Source organism: Aphis gossypii, chromosome 1 (assembly GCF_020184175.1).
Source record: "Aphis gossypii isolate Hap1 chromosome 1, ASM2018417v2, whole genome shotgun sequence".
Classification (NCBI taxonomy): Eukaryota; Metazoa; Arthropoda; class Insecta; order Hemiptera; family Aphididae; genus Aphis; species Aphis gossypii.
The window spans coordinates 88,091,767-88,118,134 of NC_065530.1; the positions used below are offsets into that span (position 1 = coordinate 88,091,767).

The 26,368-nt window shown below is 27.2% G+C and overlaps 3 protein-coding genes across 7 annotated transcripts; 1 reads left to right on the forward strand and 2 right to left on the reverse strand.

The window, feature by feature from the left end:
* Positions 1-170: 170 nt before the first annotated feature.
* LOC114127300 (dual specificity protein kinase CLK2) lies at positions 171-13,235 on the reverse strand. 5 transcript variants are annotated; one of them, XM_050201890.1, is made up of 12 exons: positions 13,086-13,235; positions 11,023-11,153; positions 7,380-7,575; positions 3,643-3,721; positions 3,068-3,134; positions 2,501-2,617; positions 2,343-2,433; positions 2,106-2,276; positions 1,905-2,034; positions 1,703-1,847; positions 1,539-1,644; positions 171-1,475 (listed from the first exon to the last, which is right to left on the reverse strand). In XM_050201890.1, the coding sequence occupies exons 2-12, from the start codon at positions 11,151-11,153 to the stop codon at positions 1,290-1,292; spliced, it is 1,419 nt and encodes a 472-aa protein (XP_050057847.1). In that variant the 5' UTR covers positions 13,086-13,235; the 3' UTR covers positions 171-1,289. The 5 variants fall into 5 exon arrangements, with proteins under 5 accessions (XP_050057847.1, XP_027854255.1, XP_027853524.1 ...); XM_027998454.2 differs by having other exon boundaries at positions 3,643-3,724; XM_027997723.2 differs by lacking the exons at positions 7,380-7,575; positions 11,023-11,153; positions 13,086-13,235 and adding an exon at positions 5,256-6,432 and having other exon boundaries at positions 1,905-2,031; positions 3,643-3,724.
* Positions 13,236-13,868: 633 nt separating this feature from the next.
* LOC114119738 (protein AATF) lies at positions 13,869-18,173 on the forward strand. The gene is made up of 5 exons (XM_027981789.2): positions 13,869-14,049; positions 16,878-16,942; positions 17,002-17,209; positions 17,477-17,878; positions 17,940-18,173. Exons 1-5 carry the CDS (start codon positions 13,877-13,879, stop codon positions 18,136-18,138), a joined length of 1,047 nt encoding a protein of 348 aa, XP_027837590.2. The 5' UTR covers positions 13,869-13,876; the 3' UTR covers positions 18,139-18,173.
* A 1,396-nt stretch (positions 18,174-19,569) lies between these two features.
* Positions 19,570-24,928, reverse strand: LOC114132543 (cyclin-dependent kinase 1-like). The gene is made up of 7 exons (XM_027998031.2): positions 24,747-24,928; positions 23,299-23,502; positions 23,059-23,194; positions 22,832-22,990; positions 21,072-21,235; positions 19,865-20,006; positions 19,570-19,788 (listed from the first exon to the last, which is right to left on the reverse strand). The coding sequence occupies exons 2-7, from the start codon at positions 23,490-23,492 to the stop codon at positions 19,672-19,674; spliced, it is 912 nt and encodes a 303-aa protein (XP_027853832.1). The 5' UTR covers positions 23,493-23,502; positions 24,747-24,928; the 3' UTR covers positions 19,570-19,671.
* Between the last annotated feature and the right edge of the window lie 1,440 nt (positions 24,929-26,368).

Consider the following 26,368-nt stretch of genomic DNA (forward strand, 5'->3'; position numbering starts at 1 on the left):
CTAGGAGAGCGTTGACAACAGCTAATGACCAATTACAGTGCTTTTGACACTTGCCAGGGGGGGGGGGGGTTCAGTCGACTGCCTGTGGCTTAGTTGCATACGCGGAAGAGGGCTATGTTATTCTGAATAGAAGAGTATAGTTTATCATTGATTATAATTAAATACTAGTATTTATAATAAATGGTAATATTCATGTATTATATTTATTATTATCACATATAGATTAGACGTGTACACAGAGAAAAAAAACATGACTGAAAAATAGATTGTACAGTAACACTATAATCGGGTAGAATGAAAAAGAAAGACCTATGTCTACAATACAGTTAGTGTGTACTATATTACTACGTATTTTTATGATGGCTGCACGCGGATGGCACTTAGAATGTTTAAATAAGCACACAGTATATAAATTATCAGACGACTATATGCATATAATACAATAATAATAAATAGTGATATTAATGAAAAAACAGTTAATCAGCAAGTACACTTGGAATAATTAATTGACGTTTGAAGAATAATGATAATCAAATCAAGACTTTATTACTTTATTTGTTACAGCAGAGTGGATACTTACTTCCTTTTTAAAATTATTTCAAAAGTTTAATGGGTATAATATTTAGAGGTAAGTGAAAATACAAATTATTATTTAAGCTAACTTTTATTTTATTTTTTTTTTAGAAGTTGGATCTTTTATAAATAGAAATAGAAGTAAACAGCAAACAGAAATAATTAATTGAGGAAAAACCAAAAAATAACTCACTGTTAGTTAAATTGTATCGTTTATGGTTGGGATAAAATTTGTGAAATTCTCATGAATAGAAATTTATTAGAAACTACTAACAATATTTTAAATTATTAGGATACAATAGGCTTATCATTTTAATGCTTATTATTCAAACTACTAATAGTGTCCATAAAATTATAAATGTTTTATACTATTTTGTGTATAAAACTTTTATAATTTTTCTAGATTACCTGTATACACATATATAGTTATGAATAAAGAATTTTGAATACATTGAGAACATGTTTAACATATTTCTATTCTTGGAAGGGAAAAAATATCTTAAGTTAAACTTCATAAATCTACTAACACTTAATGCGAATGATTACAAAAGTAACTATATACAAATTATGTATATATCGTTTTCTTTATCTTATCCTAGTTAAGGAAACCTTAAACTAGATCAGTTAAAAATAAAAAAACAACAGTTGGCATCTCAATAATAAGATACACTTAAGCCAGAGGTACATGTTTAGCGACCACGGCTATTACGAAATTTTCATCTGGACAGTGAATGTGATCTTTCTTCTTTATCATGAAGTCTTTGGTGAGCGGGTAGTTTATAAAAAAATTGGTGGTCTAAAGCTTCCTCCATGGTCATGCGTTGAGATGGCTCATACTTGAGCAATTGAGAGATCAAATCGAACAATAGTTTGTGGTCTTCCTCTTCAGAGCTCATGTATCTCTAAATATTAAAATATATATTAATAATTTAATAAGCTACCTATATGTATTTAATTATACTAACCTTTAAGGGTTTGCAATTTTCTCTAACATATCGTCCAGCAGAGCTGGATTGGTCCCAATCTAATTTGCTATGATAGAAATATTTTGTTTTACTTCTTCTGGCCATCCTATTTAAATTTATAAATCATAATTATTATTTCTAAATTATAATTAAGTAAATGTTACTTGTAAGGTATTGAACCAAGAATTCGCTCCATCATTGCAAGGTGTTCACGATTGTCATGGGTTTGGAATAACGTAATACCCAAATAAAGTTCAAAAATAATACATCCAATAGACCATACATCACATGGTTGAGCCCACCCAAGTTCTAAAAAAAATAATAACATGAAAATATATGTAAAAGTGAAGGAGAGAAATACTTTACCTAAAATAACTTCAGGTGCTCTGTAATGTCTAGTTGATACAACTGTACTATGGTGTTCATCGTCAAAAGTGGCACTACCAAAATCAATTAATCGTACTTCGGTATCTTTGATCATTTTATACGCACGCTTCTGTGCAATACCAATTAGAATTAATATATATATATAATTAATAAGAAAAGGCTAAAAATATTGCACATTACCTTTTTTTGATTATATTGAGTATCATACTCAGACTTGACAAAAAGTATATTTTCTGGTTTCAGATCAGTATGTGTCAGTTTATTGCGATGTAAGAATCTGACAGCATAACATAATTGATAAGATATATGCCGCACTTGGTCAACTGTGTATGGTTGATAGTTATTTTCTTTCTGTAAAAATATTCAAATAATTATATTAATTTATAAATTAGTTCATCAATGACTAAACAAACTTACCAAAAAGTCAAAAACACTTAGTCCCAACAATTCAAATCCAATGCATACATGTCCTCCAAATTCAAAGTTATCAATCATTCGAACACAAAGACTAAAACAAAAATATAAAACAATATTTAAACAATGAAGTTTTAATAATTGCACTTTTTAAATCATACTTTTTACTTTCTGGATCCTTCGTGTTTAGTTTTTCTAAGGCATTAATTTCTAAACGAGCAGCTTCTCGATATTTTTCAACATTTTTTATTATTTTAACTGCAGCAATTTCATCACGGCTATAAAATTTATAATTTTAATTATATTGTTAACATTAAATGTATATATATATATTTATTTGGCCTATATTAACACCAAGATTTAAAGGTAATTAAAGGTTTTGACAAATTGCCAAATGGGCTATAAAACAGTCCCCACCACAACATACATTAATACATATAAAAGATGATTAAAAAAAAAGAAGATAGTTTTACAATTGTCAAGCTGCAATATTTGAAAAAAATTATAGTTAATGATAGTAACAAAAATTAGATTAATTTTCCATCCATAAAAAATCATTTATATACAATTTACTGTTTAAAATATAGATAGGCAGTATTTTAATAGATTGATTTACAAGATAATATTGTTTATAGTTATCAATTATCAACAATGAAGATTAATTTTTACTAATATCAGTATAGTACAACATATTTATATTCCAACAAAAGTAATGATTTATTACTTACTTTTTCAGACATTTGGCACTCACTACCTTTCCAAAAGTACCTTCACCAAGGGTTTGGATGATTTGATCTGAAATTTGTCAAAGTATAATAGATTAGAATAAATATAAATGAAAGATTGCATCCTCTGCTGGGACGGACCACGGACCTTGATAATATTATAACAATTAAACAATAATTCTAAAGATAAAAGCAAATCTCATATTTGCAAATACCGGGTGAAATTTTTTATGAAAATTAAACATGGGAATTCGGAAAAATGTTCTCTCTTATTAATAATTGAAATCCGAAAAAGAAAATTAAGCGAAATTATAGGATATTTTTTCATTAATTTCTCATTAGCCAAAACGGTAATAGTATTGATAATGCGATGTATATAATATATATATAAAAAAATGACAACCAAATATTAAGTTGATGAGAAAAAGGTATTTAGTTGTCCCCATTCAGCCAAAAACAACAAATGCACGCGCTTATGTTTCATCCACATATCATTTTTGTACATTACTGTTTTTTTTTGTATTTTTTTTTTTAGAAAGAGTAAGTAATCATTTGTAAAATGTAACTGGTTCACGAACATCTATCGGCCAGATTGTCTCCATTTTTGTATATCAGATGTCCCTCTTCGTCATCCACAATGACTGGACTTCTTGCTCGCTGCTGTTGAGGGTGATCAAACAGTTGCCGTAATTGTTGTCCCAATATTCATCATGTATTTGGTAGGAATGATTAATAGACGCCCGGCACACACACACACGCGAATTGTTGACGGCCGATTGGTATTCGTACGGGATTTGTACATTCAGGTGGCGCACCCATTTTCAGCAGTTGCGTGTTTTATCGCCGCAATCATAAAGACAGAAGGACACAAGGCAAAGGAAAGCCTCGTTAACAACTTTTTTCATATACATATACATATTCTTACAAATATAAGTGTTATTTTATATATATTTTTGTTTAAATATATATAAATTAACTATAATATAGTGTGTGAATGTGTATGTTTGGGTTTAAAATAAAATAAAAACAAAATTCAATAATAATAAAAAATATTCTACCTTTTATATATATTATATATATAATACCAACCAGACAAATGTCACATTAATATAAATCATGGATTAATATGATTATCAATTGTCATCATAATTCAATTACCTAATACCAAATAATATGATTTATTTAAGAATGAATTTATAAATATTACCTTTTTTATTTTAGAAAATTGCCAAAGCCCCATTTTGCTTTTAATTGTAAACTAATAGTGAAATTATATTATTTTAAAAACTAAATGTAGTCAATAGTAGAATGTAAGTCATTATAGAATTTGTAGTCTTATCAAATTATACATTAAAAATAATAGTGACTATTTACTACTTATTATTTATAGCTTATAATTTATAAGCATGAAGCAATAAATACTTGTCTAAATGTAATATTGTTAAATTAAATTTAACATTAATTGATTTAAATTGTTTTTAACCTTCAAATATTATTTATTATTGATATAATTATTTTTTTAGTTTGAAAATCGATCGATTTGTTACTAAAAAAGTGGCTTTTAAAAATATTTACATACCAAAAATAGTTAATACAGTTAAAATTAACAATAAATTCCCGCACTTTTCAATTTATCGATTTATTTATAATTAATCAAATATTTTTAAACGTATTACACAGGGGATATAAGTGTATATGGTATTATAAGGTTGGGGGGGGGGGGAGAGAAAATAACATAAACTTTATGGTTAACAAGCGTGAAAATAGATATATCAACATGGCCTATATATTTTGAGAACTCTTGGCGAGCAATGGTTAAGGATGGACATTTACTAAATTGATATCTAATTCAACTAATTACACAACTTTTATGATTTTGATAACCAAAATTCCGAATAAATTACTTCGATAATCACATCATTATATAAAATCGACTTTACTAGTAGAATTCACTCACGGGGCCAATATTAAATAATACTATAATAAGTTTGAAATAATTATACAAAAAGTTTATTCCAGAAAGCAAAACCGGGTTATACTCGTATTTTTCGAAATTAATGAAGATAATTATTGTATTAAATACTATATCTAACTATTCGATGTTACGATTAATATTTTATAACTTTTGTATTTCATTTAAATAGATCTATGTATGCAAATCATACACATACAACACACGTGATAAACTTACGCCGCTGCTCACAGAAGAGGTAAGAATGGAAGAATACTTTTGTTGGCACTTAGTCAAAACACTAGGAGTATCATCATTTTCCTCGTCATTGTCCAAGGCTGAATATTTCATAATCAATGTCTGTATCTCCTTACGCCTGGCTTCACGCTCCGTTATCACAGGGTCTACTGGTTGTACTACAGGTTCGGGTGTATGTATTGTAGCAGTAATGGTTGTAGGAGACCGTTTTAATGGTCGTATTGATAAAAGTACGTTGGGTTTATGCCGACGATACGGGGTCTTTTCGCGTGGGGTTTGATGAACAAACGGATAAGCTTTTTCTGATAACAAAACTGTGGTAGCACTTTTAGTGAGGGGTCTTTGTTGTCTTCGGTAACGATGGGCATCTAAGGCGGATAAATAACGATCTTCATTACGTACTGAGTATCCAGATGAATGAAATGGGCTTGGAAGATAGGAAGACGATGACGATGACGAAGGAATATTATGATTTCGCGACGTTTCGACAGGTTTAAGTTCAGGTTTACGGATACACTCGGATGGACCACGAGATCGTCCGGTTATGCGGTTAATAAGACTAGAACAAGAATCTGATAACATTTGGGTAACACTGACTGTCGACGATCGAGCGTATCTAGTGCGGCGCTTTTCTGACGGAGCGTGGCCATTCATATCCGGAGGAAACATTAACCGAACTTTAGATAAAAACACGTAATACAATAAATTAAAAAAATATAAATTTAAGTATCTACTGAATGATCTAATGTATCTACATGGCCCTGGTTCGGAAAACTGTTGGTCAACTGTATTGTGGACCTGGCATACATGAAGCGGCCCTCGCACATTGAGGCAATCTTCCAAAAAATCTATTTCTGTGTCAACCGGACAGCGTAGAAAAAAAATCCCGACCTCTTCTGTACAAGCGAAACGTGGGCCACACGTCACAGGCTTTGTTGACAAAATTTTATTTTTCTTCCCCCACAAATGAAAAAAAGTATTAATGACTAGTGGGGCCTTGAAAAACAATTATATATCAGTATACACTTTTTAGTTATTGAATAAACGAGTGTTTTAAATTAAATTATACTGTAAATATTTATAAAAAAAAACTTCAATAGATGAGTTTATATTTTATACAACTTAATAAAATAATAATTGTAATCCAATTTTTAATTCATTGTTGAAAATTGTAATTTAAGGATTAATACTCTATACTTACAATAATTATTTTTAGTAGCTAATTAATAATTTTTTACTACATTAAACAGACAACATGGTTTTATTTATTAATCAAGAAGATTTTTATTTAACATGAAATTATATTTAAATAATAAGTTATCTACTCTATTATTTATAGTAAATTATTAATAAGTCATGGTTTAATAATATATTTTTTTAAATAATACTGACTGGGTTCACGGGCCACCAATGAGCATCTACTAACACGGCAGCAGGCGGTTGGGGTGGTCTGACCCTGTGTGTAGTTCTTGATGAACGATTACGACTGTGTTGTCTAACTACAGCACCATCCGTATGATGCCATGGTGGTACAGGTCGTCGCCTGAGGGTATGCTCCTCGACAAACATAATTGCAAACGCGACATCCAACAGCCTACTGGAGGAGTGATGTTATTCTCGAAACTGAGCCAGAAGTTTAGAGAGCGCGTTTCGATAATATAAATTATGGAGAGACGTATAGTTTATATTTAGATGGCATGTGATTGCAAATGAGGAAAATAAACTGAGGAGAATTCAGCATTAAAATCCCTCTCCCAGTGATTCTACTAGTTTAGATAAATATATATTACTAATTATAGAATCAGTTTTCAACATTGTATACACCAATTTAATTGGACCCTAATGTCTGGTACACACATGTTTTAGTAGGTATCTAATATAATAGTATTGGTATCTATAGCAACAAAGTTTTTGTTCAAACTATCTAATTTTTATTTACTATAAATTGTATTAATAGAAAGCAAATTATGGCACAATACCAAATATTTAAAGTTTGCAAAAATTGTATCTACGTTTTTAAATTTATTAATTAATGTGACATTTGTTATTGATTTCCAAATACCAGACAGATATTATATATAAAAACATTTTTAAAGAACTACTGACCTTTGAGTGTGACCGTTCTTTATGTCTATGATGTCTATGATGCATCTTTTCATCTCCACTTCCTGGTGAAGGATGACGCCTAAGTCTACGACGCTGATGATTGGTTGAACCAGGAGATCTACGATGACTGCGTTTGTATCTACGTTCAGCACTTGTTCCTTGATCATGCAATCGTGAACGATTACAACGTTCATTACTGAAACGAGATGTATTTTATTTATTTTAGTGCATTGATCAAGAGCTATTGTTGATATTATATAAAACCAAAATACTAATAATGGTATTTAATGATTACACAGATCTATCAACTAGGATTAAAATTAAATGTCTCTGATATGAACATAGGAACAATGACATAATAAATTATAACAATTTTAACAAGACTGAAAGTATTGACTTTGTTAAGGTAAATTGTATGATTAATATTAATTTTTATTCATAAAATGTTGGTTTTTAAACTATTTTAAAACTAAAATATTAAATTAAGTAATATATTTTAGACAATAAAAATATCAACTGTTGTTTAATAATATGTTACATTATACTAACTGAGATAAGTTTCAGGATATTGTGTTGTCAGTTTTGATAAAATATGCCCTCTGATCACAGTATGAAATAAACAATTAATACATATTATATGATGCATAGGTTATCTGGGAATTTGTAGTTTTATGAAATATGAACAAAAACAGTTTAAAAGTTATTATTTGTACTAACAAAATTGAATTAAGTAATTTTATTTATTTATTGGTATGGCAAATTAAGCAATTAAAAATTATTAACTAAAATTAGGTAAAATTAAAAATTAATTTAATTACAAAATAGGTACTTGGGAAAAGCTAATAATATTTTTAAGTTCTTATAATATTAAAATACCTGTATAATAATATAAGTTCAGCAACAGTAGGCATAGTTTAAAAGTTTTTTCAATTCACTTAAAATTATAAAAATCAAACATTTTTTTATTTTACTAATTTGACTTATATTTTGTTATAAATGTTAAAGCACAACCAAACAGCCTTGTTGATTGAAATATAGTGATAGAATAATACAAGGTTGCGTGTATAAGATAACCCATTATACGTTTACAAACTGCAAACTATACATTATTATAACCATTCATACCAAATATGGAAACCTACTTGTCACAGAAAGAAATATCTTACATAATATTTACAAAATACTAGAACACCAATTTATTTATTAAAAACACTATACATCAACAACCAAAAAAATGTTATTTTATGCTCTAATTTACACACACGTACTATACAAAAAATAATAATTATTAATTAAGAGTTGAAAACAATATAAGGCTATACAAGCAAAATAACTATTTATTACAAGGTTAATTAAGATATTATTTAAAATTATTGTTTATGATATTGGTAAGTACACTACCTAAGTAGGTAGTGATGTACAATTTCTTTATTAAGGTTACCTATATTACAGCCATTTTGGGTTTATTAACAAAATTACTATGAATTATAATAATACTATAAATGTTGTTATGGTTTTGTTTAGACATTATCACTTGAAATAAATTCTTTTTAAGTAATTTATATTGTTTTATTGTTGAAATTCATATTGGTGCTTAAATTAATTTGTATACTACTTTTAATATTCTGTATTCACTATACTATTTTCCTAAGGAGCATATTTTCACAAGAAAATTAGGTCACGAGTACAGCATAGAGCACAAATTCTTATTTGAAATTAATTGCAAATGTAAAACATAAATTTTTTTTAAGATATGATTAACTGAAGTAAAAAAATAAGTAACTTATACTTGCACTTTAAATTGGTAAGTAAAATAATTTAAACAACGAATAAGGAAGCAAATATTTGTGGATTCCAACAGCTTAACATTTATCATACAAACGTACTCATTATTCATTGAATTATATAATATGTATAATATCTATCATTTTAAAAATATTGTTTTGTTTGTAAATATTTGCAACAGGTTCTTTACATTAAGTCAATTATATAATAATTTTATTATAAGAGAACACCAATTATTTATTTAACATAAAAGACTAAAATAATATCCACTATATTTTTTTCTATTTATATATTTGTTGATCTCACTCCCTACTTATTACAAACATAAATAACCATTAGTAATTTTTATATCTTATGTAGATAGTATGTAAAAAGATAATACGTTTGTGTTTTTAGTAAACAAATTTAATTAATAGAGATGGATAAAACAAGTAGGATACCTATATTATTTAAATTACCATAATTATGAACAATTGGATACAAAATTAATACAAGCTAAACAATAATAAATTATTAACAGCCATTGATATTTTCTACAATTATTTTAACAAAAAAGTAGATCAGAAGAATTTTTAGTTGTACAAAATTTTAGTATTATGTACACAAAATGTTATTATGGTCTTAAGTATGTTGTATTTATAATTTATAAAATTTAAATTTCTACCAGGAGCCTAATCATCCTTTCTACTTAGTAATACTATTAAATTCTATAAAATAATTCACTTTTAATAATCTTTTATAATTTTAACATCTATAAAATTTAATTTTTAATCATCTACTAAATGAAAACAATCATTTGACAGCAATTCTGTTGACGTCATTCATTGAGCTCAAGGAAATGATAACTAAATTTAAACTGAATTATAAGCATTTTGTAATAGCTTTATATTTTAAATTTATATAGGATTTTTTTTCATACAAATATAATATTTTTAATGGTATAAGTTTTAAATCAGGGTTTCCCAACTGGTGTGCTGCAAAATTTCATGATTATTAATTAACGGTTATGTAACATTTTGGTAATTGGTTAAAATATAATAATACTTTTTTCTATCCAAATTAATACACAATTTTAAATTGTTTGCCAATAAAATACTGATATACAACTACTTTAGTACTAATAATTAATATGATGAAAACCTACTATAAAAAAAATGTGTATACTTATATAAGTCAGTGACAAGTGTGCCACGGATAACTATGAGTTGAGACACGCCGAGTGTGCCGCGAGGGAAAAGGGTTGGAAAACACTGTTTTAGACAGTTTCATTATTATTATACCTAAATTTATTTAATGTTAATTATTGGGGCACTGAAGATGGTAATAATCATGTTTGTACATTATTTGACAAGACCATTTTATTGAAGTCTGGTTTGAAAATAAATAAAATAAGAAAAAATTCTAAAATCTCAACTTCAAGTCAAACAAAAATTTAATTTTGATGAAACCTTTTTGTGTAGGCTATTATATTTAAAGTCACAAAATGTAATGAATGAATAAATTATGATATAGGTTAACTTAGTTGCATACAATAATTAATTAAGTATCAAAAATATATTTCTTAATAGTGCCCTCAGATCTCATAATCAAGGCACATTAGAGTTCCTGTTACTTGATTGAATTAAAAAAAAATTAATATTGAAAAATTAAAAAAAAAAAATATTAAAATTCAATTAAGTAAAGAAAAATCTTTAGCAGAATAAATTGTCTTCATTGGGCATAAGTATTATTAAGTTATTAAAATACTCAATATTTATCACTGGGATAAAAGCTCAAATGGGTAGGTGGGTATCTGAAAGTATTTTAAAATAGGTTTAAAGATTAATAATATATATATTAATTATCTATATAAATATACCTGTAAGATGAGTTGTATTCATCTCCTTCTTCATGACGACGTTTACGTCTTGTTGATCGACTACGAGATCTAGAAATTGATTTTGGTGGTTCATATGAGCTTGAATTAGCTCTTCTAGATATTCTAGGCATCTGAAAGATTAAATTGTACAATTAAAATATGTATTATTTGACAAAGGTTTTTATAATAAATTAAGTATTAGAAAAAAGATAATTGAATGTTATATTTACAATCTATATTTACTATATATAGGCAAGACACGGGCATGTAAATAAAACAAAATAATGTTTATTAGAAAGTTACTACCTATTTTGAATTCTATTCAAAAATTGTTTTTAAAAAACCCTCAGATCTCATAATCAATGCACACTAGAAACTACCATAATTTTGTTGAATTTTATATGAATGTGAGCTATATAAATAAATAAATTACTAAATAAAAATTAATTAAATAATAATAAAAATAAAGAATAAAAATAGGATTATAATAATTCAATAAAATTATGGTTGAGTATCATTAGCTTGTAAATTTGTCTTCATAGGGTAATATTTTTCAGATAATGACAAAACATTTAAAAAGTTCAAATTAGTTATTTAAACAATTTTTCTAAATTTCTAAGAAGTTTATAAATTATATTTATAAGTTTCAAAGCAAAAATTAGGTTGAATAAGAATTAAATTAATTACATACAATTAAATACATATATAAAATGAATGCAAATGTAAATTATGGGAATAAATTTGCAGTTTTGATGGTTGGAATAGCCATTTGTAAAATGAATAAAATATAATTCAGTTATTACACTAACAAGTAAATTAAATACATAATAATCATTATAGGATTGTGTAAGATGGTCATTGGAATACAATGATTTAATGAGAAAAAATTAAAAACAATGAAATTATAATGCATATTTTGTTCAAAATTACAGCTAATAGGTAGTAAAAACTTAACTAAATTATCTAAAAACAGTAGGTACACCGGCATTTGTTGTTTCAGAAAATGATCAACATCACAAATTTTATGTTCACAATAAATTATTTAAGATGTTTTGTTATATTTAAAATTAATAATTATTCCTTATATGAACTATATTTTCTAAATAATTATTTTGTCTTTAAATTTATTAATTAGTTGTTTTACAATTTTAAATTGATTATTATGAACGCAAAAAATTGTTAAATACCTATGTTTTAAGATTGAGAAAACGTATGTGGATTTAATGTCCTCTCAATAGATCCTGGTAATGAGAATTTTTTTATTAAGTTTCATAAAACTGTAGAATTGTGTCCATAAATCACAATATTTAAAATCCTTTCCTATTAATTCTTATATTATGTTTATGTTAGTGAATCCGAAAATATTTGTAATCACTAAGTATGAAAAAAACAGATAAGTAAAAAAAAATCCCTACCAATCATTTAATGAAACATTGTTTTTTCTTTTTGAACACATTTTCTAGTTGTTTGCAATACAAAAGGTATAAGCAGAACATATGTGAACAAAACAGATCATATTTATTTTATACTTCTGAATACTTTATTTTGTAAATGTTATAAATATAATAAATACTTAATCTAAAGAACATAAAATAATGTGATTTTAAACCATATTATTAATACACTAGCTAAACAAAATGTTGTACCTAGATTCTGCGTACAGAATAAAATTATTAATTCATATTACGAAACCTAGTATAGGTATACTATAAGGGACGTTCATGATTTGAAAAGGAGCTATTAATATAAAGATGCTATCCCACCACAATAATATACCTAATAACCTGAATAAAAAAAAAATGGCAATTGATTAGAGAGACGATCGGTTATTCTTTAGAAAATGCGCTAGATCAATCACACAAAATAAAAATTACATAGGAATAGAAAATTTTGGTGGCAATTTTATGTAATTTTTTATAAACTTATTTAATGTGCGTTGAAGACAATCGCCATGTTGGAATGATGAGACATAGGCAATGTAAGGGGGGTAGGGCAAGGGGATTCGGATTAACTGCCAGCAATACTAAATTAATATGAAAATGTGCATCTGCGCGTTTACTTACGATAAATTGCCACAAGTAACCAGACGTGGATTTGATTAAGTCGAAAATGTCAAAAGCTTGGGATTCGACGGGTGCAGAAAGCGACGGTAGCTCGGTAATGAGCACTGGCGGGAATTACTGATTTTAGACGAAAAGCTAACATCAAACGGCGATTGACCGTGAACTTGACGAAAAAAACACCAACACGTCGATAACTCAAGACGTATAAAAGACAAATAGACAAAGAGACAACAAGTAACGAATACGGAGTAACGATTAACGACTCTTGAGCCTATAACGTATAATTCAGGATGCAATGAACGTCAAACGATATGAAAAGTGGTAAAGTGGTAAACACGTACAGTTTTTACGAAACTGGACGAAACACGGAAACAACGTGAATAAAAAAATGGACACTAAACTGGCCAATGAAATAAGCGATCAGTAGTCTAGGTTTGCAGTGTGACCAATGCACGCAAGGTTTTTCTATAAACCTTGCAATGCACGGGCGTATCGTATAAGGCATAACCTCAATGTATGTACCTCCAATAGTTTCAATAATAACAAACTGTTATCTTATTATCTTAGAAGACCGTGCTTATTATTATCCCAGTACTTAATATTCCTTATGGTATTTTATATTTTTATTTTTACATATTTTAAATTTTAAATTTTAAGTTTTAACACGACTATTGTAAAGTGATTGTCTACCCGAGTCATTGCTCATAAGCCCATGTACTATTAATTGATAATATAACTTCATTTTGTTCCCCTGGTCACTTCACGGCAAGTTAGGTTTTTACTTTTTTGAAATGTCATCTTTCAGTGAAGAAATAAGTTCTTACGATGAAATGGGTTCCGATGAAGAAATGGTTTCCAACGAAGAGATAGATAGTGAAGAATTTGGTTCGGACACTGAAATTAAGTCCAGCGAAGAATTTATTGGTTCTGATGATGAAGACAATTACTCTGAGGACGGATCAAGGTAGCATTGTTTTATCACCATACAACAGTTATTTGTCTCAATTATCCGTAGGCATTAAATTGATGAAAATTATATTTTAATAAAATTACGGGTTAATCGATTAATTGCATACATTTGGTTCAAACTAATAAGAAATTTATCATTGTATACTTTTTTTGTAAAAATAATTAAGTACATAATTACTGGTATTGTACTATTGTATAGGGCAACGTCTTCAGCAAATAATTTTAATGAATTAGTGATAAAAATACAGGAAATATTATAAAAAATATCAAATTAATGTTTTTCTTTAATTTTACTAGTGCTTTTACAAAACGGGGCGAAAATCATTATTATTGGTTTTAAGTTTAAACTTCAAAGCTATTGAAATTTGGTAAGCCATCATCCAAAAATAACACATTAAATGTATTGGCCATTTAAATTTTTTTTTTTTAAATTTAATTTTATTAAAAATTAATATTTACAGTCTGTATACAGATGTTTATACAATAACTAAATTTTGATGAATCAACAATAAATCAAGTTTTATAATTAAGTCTGAAGTGATAAAAAAAAAATTTCAAGTTAATATAGGAATACATAAAAATAAGTCACATAAATTAACATTTAAGCTATTTTTACAATAATTAAAATTAAAAAATATAAACAGAATATGTGCATAATGTATAAATTACTTACATACATAGTTTTATTTGTTGGTCATTATTTAATCTTTACTTTCATTGCTACAGTTATCATCGGTTGTCGTAATTATTGATTTCAATATTTTACCCCTTAAGCCCTCTTTAACGTAATCGTCGTGTTGTAGTCTATGACAAAGTGTCACATAACTTTTCCATTGGTCGATTGTTACGGAATCCAATGCTTCATGAACTGATTTCTTAATATCTTCAACATTTACAGTAGTATTTTGTACAACAAATTTGTGTTTTATTTGTGTCCATATACACGTCTTCATGGGATTGTATTGATAGTGATTGGGCGGTATCTGTACAAGTTCACACCCCATTGACAATGCAATTTCATTAAGTTCGTTTTTTTTCTCTTTGGATATTACCTGTTTGACTCGCTCGAATAACTCCTGTGACGTTTCTAGTGATGAAAACTCTACTCCCTTTACGCGTAGCCATTTTTGAATTTTGATTTTGCTTTCGTTACTCTTAGGGTAATTTTTCAAGTGGATATGGACCCAGTTGTACCAAGTGTTATCCATAACAATGATACTAGGTTCTTTCAAATTTTGTAAGATTTTAATGAACCAGTCTTTAATTACAGCGGAGTTCATTTGAATATGATAGTCTTCTGATGAATCCGGCTTACAGCTAAAGACTAACCTTGAATCCTTGACGAAACCATAGGTACTCGAACCCGCATGGTAAATAATGAGTTGATTTTCTTTATTTATTGGTATTTTAAGCTTATCTAAGTAAACAATTTGTCGTGCATCGTTATTTTGACGGAAGTTAATCATTTTTTTTAAAAATTGTACACGCATATCAATAATGTCATTATGCTCCATAAGGAATTGTCGACCATCGATACGTTTTTTGAAACTAAATTTTAATGATTTTAAAATCTTCCTCATTGATGTATTAGATCCTTTATAACCAGTTTTTTCTTGGTACTTTGATAAAACTTTTGCGGACGTAGGGAATTCGCCTTGGTCATAAAATTCATGAACAGTTCGTCGTAAAACATCTTTGTCATAGTCATCGATATCCGTTGCATATTTCATACGTTTATATGTTTTACGAGGGGAGGAAAAACATGGACCATTTTCTGAATTTTCTGGAGCTTTAGCACCTTCCGATGTTATTCGTTGTATCGTCTTTAAACTGATACCACATGCTTCTGATGTTTTTTGCTGTGCTCGAATAAAAAATTTAGCTACTTCTGGATGAGATGAATCCTTGGATAATTTTTTGAAATAAGTATATACGTTATAAACAATCTTTTTAGTTTGTGATTGAATATCTCGGTGTTGGCTGTGAGACATTTCAAAAATATAGAGATAATATCACAAAATATAAAACTCGCTTAATATACATACGCATAAGCGTCACAATATAGTAAGTAGTAACGAGTGGCAAATAAAATAGTGGCAACGGCAACTTTATTGTTGTCTTCTAAATTTAATCTGGATAAAAAAATTTTTAAAGTAGTAAATACTAATAAATGTAACTAATGTAAGCGATAATTGATAACCATACAGATTAAAGTAGAATTGTCTGATATCATAGTATGTATATAGTACTATAAATTGTTTTGTGGTATAGTACATGGTTGGCTACCTACACTATAAATTAATATATACACTCAATGGTTACGTTAGAGGTTAGGTTAGTGGTTCCAAAATTGGTCTTACTCTTGATTTAAAATAAACGCGCGCTTTTTATTATCATATAGACCATGGCTAAATAACTATAAGTTATAAAAGTTATAAAATAAGTTATTTAGCCATGATATAGACTATATAAATGAAGTGGTGGTAGAAAAAATTCTACGAGTTTCTTTTAAAATTTTAATAATAATAATAAAAAAAAAAAAACAATACTAATAAATAAGTAGTATTGATTTTAACAATATAATCTTAAGTTAGAATTTTATTTTATTCTGTGATTATAATAAAATTAAAGTTTTAATTAGTACATAGAATACTATTTTATGTTTAGTATTTTACTGATAATTAATGTTTATATAATTATAATATTATTTATACAACCTGACTAGTGACTGATTAGTGATTACTAAATAATAAAATTAATAGTATAATATTATATAAGTAGGTACTAATACAACTAATTATTCTAATTTTTCTAATGTTATAGTTCACAAGATATTGCCAAACCTTCAACAGACATGGAAAAAGCACAGATAGTTATTGCACACAAAGGTAATGACTCGTGACTTTGTATTATGCAACTATATTAATAATATTAATCTCTTTTTTAGAATTTTATGACAATTTATTACTCCTCCGTATAAAGCTTCAAAAATGTCTTGCACTTGCCAATACTCTTCCACAAGATATTGATAAAATCACTGCGGAAGACAAGGAAGTGTGTGCCTATGACACCATAAAAGATTTAGAACAGTATTTGACAATGGTGGTAAAATATCAAACAGATTTACTTGTGAAGAACCAAAATGTTAAAATGATGTAAGGTTTTAAGTGTAAAGAACTAACTTAATTAAGTGGAATAAATCTAGATTAACTTACTCATATTTTTCGAATTAATTAATGTTCATAATAAAAAAATCTTGTAATATTTTGAGGCATAATTTTCTGAAAATATAAATTTGTAATAATGGATTTATTCTATACTATATTATTTATTAGCTTAAATCAATTCGGATGAGTAGAGTTATGCTAAAAATTTGGAGTATATTAACATTATAAACTATATTTATACAATTATTTTAATAGTGATAAAGACAAAGTTAGTTCGTTAACTAATAAACTGAATCATAAAGACTTTGAAAATGTCTTACAAGCACACCATGAAATATTCAAACCTTATAGAGATGAGACCATACAATTTTGGAATGAACGAACAAAGCTCGCTTCAGGAAAAGCTGCAAAATCAGATTTTTCTGCTTTTGACCAACCTACATTATTACAAATTGATCAAATAATGGCTGATAAGACTAGGTTAATTGAACGTACTCAAATCAAACGGTCCAAATATTGCATTGTTGGTAATCCAGAATCAATAAACAACGATGTTGATCAGGAAATATTTGACGATGATGATTTCTATCACAAATTACTTAGGGACTATATTGAAAATAAAACTGCTGATGTGACAGATTCAACTCAACTTGGAAAGTAAGCTATTAATATAACTTAATTATGTCTCATATAATATAAATAAAAAAACAATTTTTAGACAATGGTTACAATTACAAAAACTGAGGAGTAAAATGAAACGTAAAGTTGATACCAGATCAACTAAAGGAAGGAAGCTCAGATATACTGTTCATACAAAATTGATGAATTTCATGGCGCCAAATGACCAATCCCCATGGTCAGATGAAGCTAAACAGGATTTATATAATTCTTTATTTGGTAAAAAAAGTACTGGTTGACACTTGAAGTAATAAATTCAATGTATTATCATAAATTATCTGTTATTAGTTATTATATATCCATATAATTCTTTAAGACGATGTATTTTTGTGTATTGTCAATTTAATAATTACATTTTTGTTGTGTTTAATGTTTATTTTATTAACTAGGTTTTAGGTTATTTCTTAATTCTTATAGTAGATTTTTATTAAAATACAATTTTGTATAAAATGAAAGAAAATTGTCCTTGATATAATACTGTTGGTAAGAGGTTTCTTATTTAAGTTACTCATTGTATAAACCTCCTAAGTTTTCTATGCTTATTACTAGTGGTCAGATTTATTATCTCTTAAAATCCTTTAAATATAATGTTTTTATATCATTAACACATTAACTGCTGGCGGCCATTTATAATTTTCAAATTTTATACATTTGTGACCACCAGCCCCCATAATACATCATTATTATCATACCAATATGAATGCCGGCGATCATAAATGACTTTGGTTTTATATTATTAACTCTTCTGTGGCACTACAATTATGCACTAAAATAGGACTGTGGCATAGTGGGAATTATTACAATTTTTTTCAAATATTTGGTATACACCAATTTGGAAGATATTGAAAAATATGCATGATGTATAACAAATATCTATTGAATAACTGCCTGCAGTCAGCGTGTTAAAAATATGCAATATATCATATTAATATTCTTTTAAAATATTAGATATATGATATTATACATCCTTAAAAATTCAAAATATTCTTTAAATATTTTGTAAGAAAAAAATTAAAATTATTTGATTAAGTTGGCCCACAATAAAAATCAAAATAATATGTAATATAATTCTTCAGAAAAATATTAATTTTTTCCTCAAATGTTTTCTAACCTCTAAATATACTGTTTTATGCAAAATAAAATTATTTCTATAAATTTTGTATTTTGTGGATCATAAATGTATCATACTTCATTTTAACTATATACATTAGAAACAAATATTTTCTAATACATTGTCTATAATAGGTCATTGTAGGTATATGAGTTGTTAAGTACTATGTAACAATATAGAAATATAAGTGCTCAAAATTATTTTGTTACTGGGACATCAATTTATAATTTTGACTCTAAGTAGAAAATATATTTTATTTTAGAAAAGAGTTATGCTCTTGCATAATTTACAAGTCAAGAAATGTTAATTAAACTGAATTTTTTGAGATTGTTAATTATGAATTAATCTAAATGATAAATGATAACAAATTCATGTTTTTTTACAGATGGTTATAATTATTATCATTCTGTAACAGAATGTATGTCTAGGAGTTTCTTAGAACATTTTTGTTCAGAACTTTCACCAATAGCCAATTCTATACATGAAAAAAAATTGTTACTATAGTAGATTGAAGTATAGCTAATAGTTTCATATCAAGTTTTTATAAAAGTAGAATAAATTATTAAATGTAAAATTGTATTTTATATTTAAATTAATTAAAAATTATAATAATTAAATTAAAAATTAAAATTATTATTAATACATAGATATTAATTAATATTTAAAACTTAATTTCTGGAAGAGCTGGTAAAATACTTTTATTTAAATCCTTGAAATAACTATGTTGGAGTGAATCTCTTGCATTGATTCGTTTGCTTGGGTCATAAACCAACATTTGCTAATAAAAACAATTACACACACATATATATATATATATTGATTATGAAATATAATAAGTAGTTATTTGAAATTACCCGCATTAAGTCCACTCCACCAGAACTGAGGTTTTTAACTGAATCTGCTAACATATTATCACTCCATTTTGGAAATGTTGGCTTATAATCTTTAAGATCAGAAACACCTGGCCATGTATCTTCAGTAGGAGTAGTTAAAATCCTATGCAATTCAAACCATAACATTTACTAAGTATGAACATTAATTAGTATTAAGAGTATTTCATACGATTTATCACTATTTCAATTTGTAATTTAATGCATTTTAGTGTAAGTGAACCATATATTATATAGTATACTCTCAATTATCAGCAGAATAGCAACCTGGGTGTAGGACATCTATGGATAATGATTTTTTTTTTATTAAACACATCATCAATTACCAAAATGTATTAACATTAAATAAGCCTATTGTATTTCACATTGTTATCGAGTTATCGGTTATCACAACCCAATTAAACCAATAATAATGTATAATGTTAGGATATGTATTTATTTTGTTACACACACACACACACATAATATATAATATATATATATGATGATTTTGCGGAAGACAACAGATAATCGAAAGTACACTGCAGTCTGTATCATAAAATAAGATATCATATTCTTGAATATTCTCACACACCACCATTTCTAGTACCCCTCAATCCTCATCACATGTGGCTTGTCACTAGTTCATAGCTCAGTCTACATGTGTAAAATAGAACCATTATTTCTTGAGACATACTGTATTGAAAATATCTATAATTGGAATAAAATATTTTAAATTGTAAGTCATTCAAGCAATAGATGTTTTGTAGTGGTAAACTCGTATAACCCACGTCTTATGATTTTTTAATGTATAAAAGCTGTTGATGTCTAATTTTAAATGTCTAGTTGAACAGTGTGATGGTGTCTTGTGTTTATTTGTATATAAATTAGTAAATATATATACTCATATATAGTACTAAATATTATATAATTTCACTAATAAAATCGAATAATTTAGAATATGTAAAAAAAATATAAGTAGGTACCATGCAGTATTACAGAAAACACTTTTTACAAAATATAAATACGACAAAAGAAAACATAGTATAACAATAAAGAAAACTGTTGAAAAAATTTGGAAGGGGAGGACAGGTAGATAATGTCATTGTTCCAACATTATTGTGCTACAATCACTACATTTATTGTAGATTCAAATTTTTCTTGTAATAACTATGTAAAAGATTCAAATTACCTGAAAATACGAAATAATTGATCAATTTCTGAATCTCCTTGAAATAATGGCTTTCCTTGTGCCATTTCTGCAAATATACATCCTATGGACCAAACATCAATAGGGCAACCATAACGTTGTGTGTTTAGTAATACTTCAGGAGCTCTGTACCATAGTGTTACAACCTAAAATAATTATTTCTTTAATATGATATAATAATTGTAATATCATGTAATGTTGCTTAAAATATTTAATTAGTAGGGCTTGTAAGTTCAGTCACCAAAAAAAAAATTGAATATTAATGTAATTATAGTCTTAAAAACTATAAAATATATTATAAAACCTTTAATTATGCATGTGTAAAATAATCAACAATTTTACATTCTCTTTTTACCTTCTAAGTGACATGCTACTTTTTGGGAACTGTCCCATTTTATGTATTAAGATGTCGAAGATGGTTCTTGAATAACTAGACAGATCTATACTGAGTGCACTGAGAGAGCGCAAGTCGGCGTCAATCAAAATCAGTTTTTCTGCGCATCCCCAAACGTCACTCTATTATAGGGAAAGCGGTTTTTCGATAGCAGAGAGATGCAAGAGGATGCGCGGCCCGACTTGCGCTCTCTCGGCGCATTCAGAAGTTAACCAAGGGGTTGGCAATTACTGGCCGGCTAGCTCCAAAATCCTGTTAAGCCATCATGCATAAAAATTCCTGTGGCTACCTCAGATTCTGAGGCTCAGAATCAAACCAGGGATCAGGCGCCAGAACATTAGATCAGGCCCATTTGGCCACAAGTAACCCCTTAATTATGCATTTGTTAATGTAATACTCATTTAAAATGAAAAAAAAATCAAATATACATTTATTTTTATTAATAATTAACAAATTATTATTATTTTTGTTTTTACGTTCATTTATTTGTGATTTTAAAGACTGAATTCACAAATGTCTTATTTTTTTTTGAATCATTAAACCCTTCACATATTAATTATATTTTAGTTTTTAAACAATTTTTTTTTTTTGATAGACATAAAAAAAAAAAAAAATGGTACCTTATCATTAAAACAATAAATTTAAAATTATATATATATGACTTGGCAAGATTGATATGTAAAAGTATAAAGGTACAAGTCCTAGTAACTAAAATAGGAGGACAAAATAATTACTATTTGAGTAAAGTATATTAGGTAATCTTTAGTTAATTTATCTATACAATGATTAATATTAACTAGTAAAAATAAAATTTAGAATAATCAAACCAAAATATAAATTATACACATTATTGAAAATAATGTGACTAACATTAATTTATATTATGTTAATTATTAAAGATACATAACAATTTCATAAGAATTAATGTAAGGATAGAAAAATAGTAGTATAATAGTTACTACAAAATATAGTCTATTCAGAATAAGGAACACAGTCAGCGGCTGACTACTGCGCATGGGCGTGGTCACTATATACGGTCAGCTTGCGGATGGTTGTCTTTGATAGACAAATGGGTGTTGTCTGACCACCGTCGACAAAAACTAGTTGCCGCCGACAGTGTTTCTTATTTAGAATAGACCATAGATAATTTATTGCAATTTCTTATCACGTCAATAAGATGTATTTTTCATTTTGCATTGAATTGGTTAATTCAATTATCTGGGTAGATAATGGTAGTTAGAAATTAGTGGTTACTTCTAGTAAATAAAATTGACAGATAAAACATAAAAATAAATTAGGATAGTTTCTTGGTAAAAACAATTATTAATACAGAAATGTTTATAAATACCTCATGAGTGTACACACGAATCGGCAAACCAAAAGTACGGCCTAACCCAAAATCAGCAACTTTTAGTATGTTATGCTTAGTATCAATTAAGATATTTTGAGGTTTCAGATCTCTATGTAAAATTCGTCTCACATGGCAAAAGTATATAGCAACTAATAACTGTACAAAATAAAAATTTAAAAATAATAAATAATTTCATTCTCGGGATAAAATAATTAAATTATTACTTGATAAGTAAATGATTTTGTAGTAATTTCATCTAGATGTTTTTTAGGCCTTGAATCAATGAATTTTTTTAGATCCATAGGAACAAACTCAAATACAAGATATAATCTTGAATCATCCATAAGAATTTCACGTAAACTAATCATATAAAATGTCAATATTATATTAAATTGTAATGATATTATGTGTGTTTAATAAATATTAAATACACAAGAGTAACTTTGATATCTAAAACTAATTACTTCACAATATTTGGATGATTGAGTTCTTTCAAAATACTTATTTCTCGAATGGCTGTAGCAGGTATACCTTCATCTTCCATTTCCATACGAATTTTCTTCACAGCAACAATTTCTTTTGACGAAAGTTCCATACATTTGTAAACGACTCCATATGTTCCTTCTCCAATTTTTTCCAGTTTATCATAGTTGTCCATTTTATTAATTCTAAAAAAAACAATAACGTAATTTCATAAATATGAATTTAAACTAGGTATACCAATCAAGAATAAAAATAGGTATGTAGTATACCTAAATCTAATAATTTGATTCTATATAGGTAATAATTTATATCAGAATTAAATTTCTTACAAAATTGTACTGCAGTTTGGGTAATTTAACTAGCCATGTTTTAAAAACAATCTAAAATGAATATATTGAAACTTAGATGCAATTTTTTTATTTAAATTTAGGAATTTTGATTATAATTTATAATGAACACAATTATTCATTTTATTCAGTATTGAATATTAATCAATAAATAATGTCAGTTGTATGAGAATATCAAAACTATAATTGATCTAATAACTTTTTCATTATTCAAGATAGTTTACATTATTTTAACAAATATAACTAAAATATATATTGAATATCTCTAAATTATGTTTAATTGAAAACATATTAGTTATAATGTATTTGATTTATTATAATTTATAAGCAGTGTCAGCCAGGCCGTTAATGAGGCCGAGGCCCTTTTTTGTTTTGGTTAATAATCTTAGTGAGGGGAGGAGGAAGATATACACTAATTCACTATCTTATGATCAATTTTCTTCATAGTAAATGAAGAAAAAAAATTGAGGCCCTAAGAAAAATTGCAGCCAAGGTCTTTTGTATGCTAGGCCGACACTGTTTATAAATTATAATATCAATATTAACATTTTGTCCAACCTAAAATATAAGTGATTAAATTACCTATTGCACCCATGTTTGTAGTAACTACATCAGTGTTTGATTATATTTGAAAAAGAGTGTAGTAGGTAGGTACCTAAAAAACTTATTCTATAGTTTGAGATATGTTATTTTTTTACATTTGATGGTCAAGAAATTACTACCTATGGAATAATTTATCATCCAAGATCCTGGATATAATCACCAAAGTCCCTCATAATGAAACAAATTGTTATTGTAATAAGATGTGTTTGTGTGCAGAATGACAGAATGTATGCATTTTAAAAATATTGATCAGATGGATCAAGAAGGAGCCTATAAAAGTATAAAATTGTGTGCTCTACCCATGGTTAACAACAAAAACTGATCAGTATCAAAATGGGGTTTATCGAAATCAAGAATGATGACGAGCGGCAAGTCCCGGATTAATTAAACTATTCTTGATTCGGTGCTAGACGTATGCATTACCTATTAGTTATTTCTTAATGCGATTTGCGGTATGCGTAATAATTAACTGAACTTACCTAATTAATTGTCAGCCTGTAAATAAAAAATAAAAACAAATTAATTTTGGATAAAAAACTTTACACTACACTTCAACATTAAAATCAAATCTATAACATCGTATTTATTATTATTCTGATTTTTCAAACATTACACCCCAACACCTGTCCCGTCCAACCGATAAAAACGGCGGTTAATAAACTACTTTGCCGTTGCCCGTAGTGTTGCTACTGCTAGCCCATTAGCCCAGTGGTTACCAAATACCATTAATAAATGTTAATAATACATACAATTATTTTAAATATTTTGGTCGGCTATTTTTTATTTATATAAATTCACAGATCTCACGATTTCGTTGATATTATTTGCAATTTGGTTTAAATTAAATTGATTTTAGATTTGTGTATTTTAGGTCTGTTCAAGGAGTCCTAAAATTGAACAAAATTTGAATTTTTTACAATATAAAATTATTATATTGCAAAATACGGCGATGGTGTTACCAACCTTTTTTGAATAATGTACTATCAATAATCGGCGGTTGTTATCATTTATGTAAATTTGAAATAACCATAGATTTATAATGAATGGCGGACAATTTCCCTCCAGACATTTTCCCCCCGACTGTTTTTGGCGTAGTAGGACATTCCCCCCCCAACGTATTTTCGATGCGGACATTTTCCCCCCATTTTTTTTTTAAGTTTATTATTTAATATTTTATAAGAAATTATTTTTTCCAGTAAAATATAATTTTTTTTTTATAAATATAAATATATAATCAATTATACTATAATTATCTATTATAGTACTCGTAGATGTACATTTTTGATCAATTCAACTACTTGAAACAATAAAATAATAGTAATATTATATTTAAAGGATTGTCTAAATAAAAAAGTAATAGTACTAGGATATTGTATTATTCGCTAGTATCTAAAATTAATAAACTATTAAAAACTAAAAGTGGTACGGTTTTTTTAACAAAAAAAAAATAAATAAATAAATATGAAAGACGATTACAAAATATGTGCTTAGATATAAAAAAAGTATCAGAAATTAAATGTTTTTTTACAAAATATATCATTTTTCTCGAAATTTTTAGACTATATTTCATAAATATTTTTAACCTTTTATACTTATACCTATAATTTTTTTTACGTTTTATTATACAATTTTTATTATATTTATGAAAAAAAAATGAAATTTTTAACCTATTTTACTTACCTACCTATTTATAATTTTTTTACGTTTTAATTATATTTATGAAAAAAAATAATTTCTTACTAAATAATAAATAATATTAAACTATTAAATAATAAACTTAAAAAAAATGGGGGGAAAATGTCCGCATCGAAAATACGTTGGGGGGGGGGGAATGTCCTACTACGTCAAAAACAGTCGGGGGGAAAATGTCCGGGGGGAAATTGTTGGGGGAAATAACCTAACCTAACCTTCGGGGGGAAAATGTCCTACTATGCCAAAAACGGTCGGGGGGAAAATGTCCGGGGGGAAATTGTCCGGTTACCATTTATAATATAATTACAGATTTCTATAAAGAACTAGATAGCGAACTCCTGCTATCAATTGAAGCCAGGTTTTTCGGTTGGCATTATATGGTATTTTATATGGTAAATATTAATTATGT